Source organism: Silurus aristotelis, assembly GCF_946808225.1.
Source record: "Silurus aristotelis genome assembly, chromosome: 6".
NCBI lineage: Eukaryota > Metazoa > Chordata > Actinopteri > Siluriformes > Siluridae > Silurus > Silurus aristotelis.
This window is the reverse complement of record NC_139579.1, coordinates 33,460,553-33,465,391: the sequence shown is the minus strand read 5'-3', so window position 1 is coordinate 33,465,391 and position 4,839 is coordinate 33,460,553. Positions and strand designations below refer to the sequence as shown.

Sequence of the window (4,839 nt, the reverse complement as noted above, 5' to 3'; positions counted from 1 at the left end):
GACCGGCACTAAGAGTGCACTGGCTAGTGCCCCCCTAATGGCTGGGTTATATATATATATATATATACGCAGTATATACAGTCAACCATTATATATATACAGTGAGGAAAATAAGTATTTGAACACCCTGCTATTTTGCAAGTTCTCCCACTTAGAAATCATGGAGGGGTCTGAAATTGTCATCGTAGGTGCATGTCCACTGTGAGAGACATTATCTAAAAAAAAATATCCAGAAATCACAATGTATGACTTTTTAACTATTTATATGTATGATACAGCTGCAAATAAGTATTTGAACACCTGAGAAAGTCAATGTTAATATTTGGTACAGTAGCCTTTGTTTGCAATTACAGAGGTCAAACGTTTCCTGTAGTTTTTCACCAGGTTTGCACACACTGCAGGAGGGATTTTGGCCCACTCCTCCACACAGATCTTCTCTAGATCAGTCAGGTTTCTGGCCTGTCACTGAGAAACACGGAGTTTGAGCTCCCTCTAAAGATTCTCTATTGGGTTTAGGTCTGGAGACTGGCTAGGCCACGCCAGAACCTTGATATGCTTCTTACAGAGCCACTCCTTGGTTATCCTGGCTGTGTGCTTCGGGTCATTGTCATGTTGGAAGACCCAGCCTCGACTCATCTTCAATGCTCTAACTGAGGGAAGGAGGTTGTTCCCCAAAATCTCGCAATACATGGCCCCGGTCATCCTCTCCTTAATACAGTGCAGTCGCCCTGTCCCATGTGCAGAAAAACACCCCCAAAGCATGATGCTACCACCCCCATGCTTCACAGTAGGGATGGTGTTCTTGGGATGGTACTCATCATTCTTCTTCCTCCAAACACGTTTAGTGGAATTATGACCCAAAAGTTCTATTTTGGTCTCATGTGACCACATGACTTTCTCTCATGACTCCTCTGGATCATCCAAATGGTCATTGGCAAACATTGGCTCCTCCCGTATAGTTCTGGGCTGATTTCTCACCTTCCTTAGGATCATTGAGACCCCACGAGAAGAGATCTTGCATGGAGCCCCAGTCCGAGGGAGATTGACAGTCATGTTTAGCTTCTTCCATTTTCTAATGATTGCTCCAACAGTGGACCTTTTTTCACCAAGCTGCTTGGCAGTTTCCCCGTAGCCCTTTCCAGCCTTGTGGAGGTGTACAATTTTGTCTCTAGTGTCTTTGGACAGCTCTTTGGTCTTGGCCATGTTAGTAGTTGGATTCTTACTGATTGTATGGGTGTCTTTAAGGTGTCTTTATGCAGCTAACGACCTCAAACAGGTGCATCTAATTTAGGATAATAAATGGAGGTGGACATTTTAAAGGCAGACTAACAGGTCTTTGAGGGTCAGAATTCTAGCTGATAGACAGGTGTTCAAATACTTATTTGCAGCTGTATCATACAAATAAATAGTTTAAAAATCATACATTGTGATTTCTGTATTTTTTTTTTTAGATTATGTCTCTCACAGTGGACATGCACCTACGATGACAATTTCAGACCCCTCCATGATTTCTAAGTGGGAGAACAAAATAGCAGGGTGTTCAAATACTTATTTTCCTCACTGTATATATATATATATATATATATATATAGTATATACAGTCTACAACCATTTATTATATATATTCAGTATATAAACACGTGTACAGGAACATGTTACAGTTTTTTGTAGAATAAAGACATATTTAATAAATAATAATTGAATCATTGTGAAGCCATTGATGAACAATAACACACCATTTTATTTACATGTTTATGTGTGTGTGTGTGCGTGTGTGTGTGTGTGTGTGATTAAATCACTCACTCACTCACACTGGGGTTGTGGGGTGAGGTGGGGTGGGGTGGGGTGTCACTGCACGTCGTTTTCCGCACACCTGTGATCTGATTGGTCAGAGCCGAACATGGCAGAGTTTCTATTGGTGAATTTTGTTTAATATGCAAATGAGGGAGACGCGGAGGCGGTATAAAAAGACCTGAAGGCGTGCAGATGTGTGTGTGTGTGAGTGAGTGTGTGTGTGCAGAGTGAGTCCATCTGAGTGCTGCGAAGTTAGAGGATTTATTCACACTTTATTTACACACACACACACACACACACACACACACACACACACACACACACACACACACACACGGGAGTGTTTCAGGAGTCTGATGCAATTTTTTAAAACATCTCTGATTCCAGATAAGAACCAGGCAAGAGAGTTTGGTCTGTTTTATGTTGATCTGAACTTATTTGCATAGAATTATATCTATTCAATATTTCTTTTAGTTTTATCTTTTTACTTTTAACAAATTTTTTGTTGATAAATTGTTGATAAATTGTTGATAAATTGCTGTTGGCATAAAAATGTAACTGATTTAAGACAGTGTGTAAAATACTAATTACTAATACTAATACTAAGTAATTGGGTTGTTTTAGATGTTATAATTTGTGTGTGTGTGTGTGTGTGTGTGTGTGTGTGTGTGTGTGTGTGTGTGTGTGTGTGTGTGTGTGTGTGTGTGTGTAGTGTCCTCCACAAGTTCAAGCCAGTGTATCTACACCTGATGATGCCAGTGGACATGGCTGTGCAGCTGTACATCACACACTCTCCACCCCTGCACAGCTTCCTGAGCTCGTACCAGGACTACAGGACGAGGAACCTCATCAGCGTCCACTGCAAACCCGTACGTTCCTGCATCAACAGCAAAAACACACACAACTCCCACAACGCTGGGCCTAACACGCCACGCCATGCCTGGCAGCTTCCCGGACCCAAAGCCAAGAAGAAGGTGGTGTTTGCCGACTCCAAAGGCATGTCTCTGACCGCGGTCCGTATCTTCTCTCCATGCGAAAATAAAATACCTGAGTCTCCACTACAGTCCCACTCTCTAAAGCTAGGGGGCAGCCTTAATACCACACAAAGCAGGATCCTGGAGTTTCGCCAACCTGCATCGGACTACCTGGACTTCCGGAGTCGTCTGATGAAGAATTCGGTGTGTCTGGAGAGCTGCACGCTGCAGGGCCACACGCTCACTGGGACCGTTAAAGTCCGCAATCTGTCGTACGAGAAATCCGTCTGCGTCCGGATCACCTTCGATTCGTGGAAAAGCTACCGAGACGTCGCGTGTACGTTCATGAACGACGTCTGTGGCTGCAGAGACACTGACACCTTCTTCTTCATGGTGGAAATTCCGCCACGCGTGCCACCACAGGATAGCGTGGAGTTCTGCGTTAGCTTCACCAGCGATGGGAAGACGCACTGGGACAACAACAACGGAAAGAACTACTCACTGGTGGCCAAACACAATGAAAACAAGGATAACGCAGACGAGACAGATTTGTTTGATCAATTCAGAAGGCAAAGAAACTGCAACAGGATTTCTAACGAGTGGAAGAGCTGGACAACGGCCATTGGCGCCCCCTACTGGTGACACACAAACACTGCAAACTTTTTTTTTTCCAGATAAAAGCCAAAACGCCTCGTATCACCTGAACAAAAATGCCAGAAACACTTCATCAGTCATTTATCTGAAGAGAAATCATCATGCACACACACACAGACATTTCTTTATCATGTAAATGATTTTTAAGCAGCGGTAACAGATAAAAATCAGCAAAAATCATTTTAGTGCAGAAGATAGAAAGAGAAGATGGTGAGCTTCAGGTTCCCCTTCATATTGAAGGGTTAATATTTAAATGCTTATATACAATTGTTGAATAATTCCACTCTGTAGCTCTAAGTGAATTTTAGAGCTGCTCTATGAATTTGCTTTAAAGGTACGGGGCTTGGACGGTCTCCTGTTTATTTGATGTGACGTGTAAACAAATAAACACTTGTCAACATACAGGAAGTCTCTTGTTTTTCTTGTGTAAGTGTTTGTGTAACAAGTCATTCACACGTCTCACCAGTCTAAAAATGACAGCGTTAACGAGTTCTGCATTCTGATTGGTCAGAAGGTGTTAATTAGTTCTCTACAGCAGCAGCTCTGACACTAGTGCAGGTTTATTAATATATTAATGCCCTCGCTCTCATTCGTTATCATTTCTATAACTATAATTATTCTATAATTTCCTGCATTCATCCTGAAGTGAGGAAGGAGACTGGAGTATCATCGCTCTGTAAAAGTCAGAGTTATGTTTAGGACAGAGGAGTTTACGCTTCTTTCTGTTTTTTTTTTTCTTCTCAGCAATGATGTAAAAAGCTGCGATTCTTTTCTCAATCAAGAGAAAGAGTGGTGAGGGAACGAGTGTTTATAGCTGCTATAATATAAATGACAACTAAAACTTTGTGTTATTATAAACTTATATGTTTCAAAAAATGTTTTGATTCATAAATTGGTAGAATTCAGGAGGCGTTAAACACATGGGGGGTGAGGAATTCAGAAATACACAAACACACACACACACACACACACCAATAAATTGTCCCATGGTCATGTAAACACACTTCACCTTGATTCAGAATGTAATGTTTATTTGACCGAAAGTTAATCCACATCTGGGTCAGATCAGGAAATTAGGACACGCAACATTGCACAACACACACACACACACACACACACACACACACACACACACACATTTACAACATTTTTATAATTCAATACTCACAATTGTACAGCAAATCTGTTATGGTGGTTTGTTTGTCATTACGGATTCTTCTTGGTCAAATCTTGCGGTTTAATATTTCACAAAAGTGTAACGATTATGAAGTTGTGCAATTAAGAGTTTTGTAACACCGGAGTTGAGCAATTTACACAGGGTTTACACTATAACGCTGTCGTTTAAACTCAAATAATGACATAATATATGACATTATTAAACGTACACTAACTAAACTGACTAAACACCTTGAAAGAG

General features: G+C 41.2%; 1 protein-coding gene across 2 annotated transcripts; it reads left to right on the top strand.

Moving 5' to 3' along the window:
* The first annotated feature begins 2,072 nt into the window (after positions 1-2,072).
* Positions 2,073-3,824, top strand: ppp1r3ca (protein phosphatase 1, regulatory subunit 3Ca). 2 transcript variants are annotated; one of them, XM_083545441.1, is made up of 2 exons: positions 2,073-2,192; positions 2,507-3,824. In XM_083545441.1, the coding sequence occupies exon 2, from the start codon at positions 2,544-2,546 to the stop codon at positions 3,408-3,410; it is 867 nt and encodes a 288-aa protein (XP_083401567.1). In that variant the 5' UTR covers positions 2,073-2,192; positions 2,507-2,543; the 3' UTR covers positions 3,411-3,824. The 2 variants fall into 2 exon arrangements, with proteins under 2 accessions (XP_083401567.1, XP_083401568.1); XM_083545442.1 differs by having other exon boundaries at positions 2,075-2,205.
* The last annotated feature ends 1,015 nt before the right edge of the window (positions 3,825-4,839 follow it).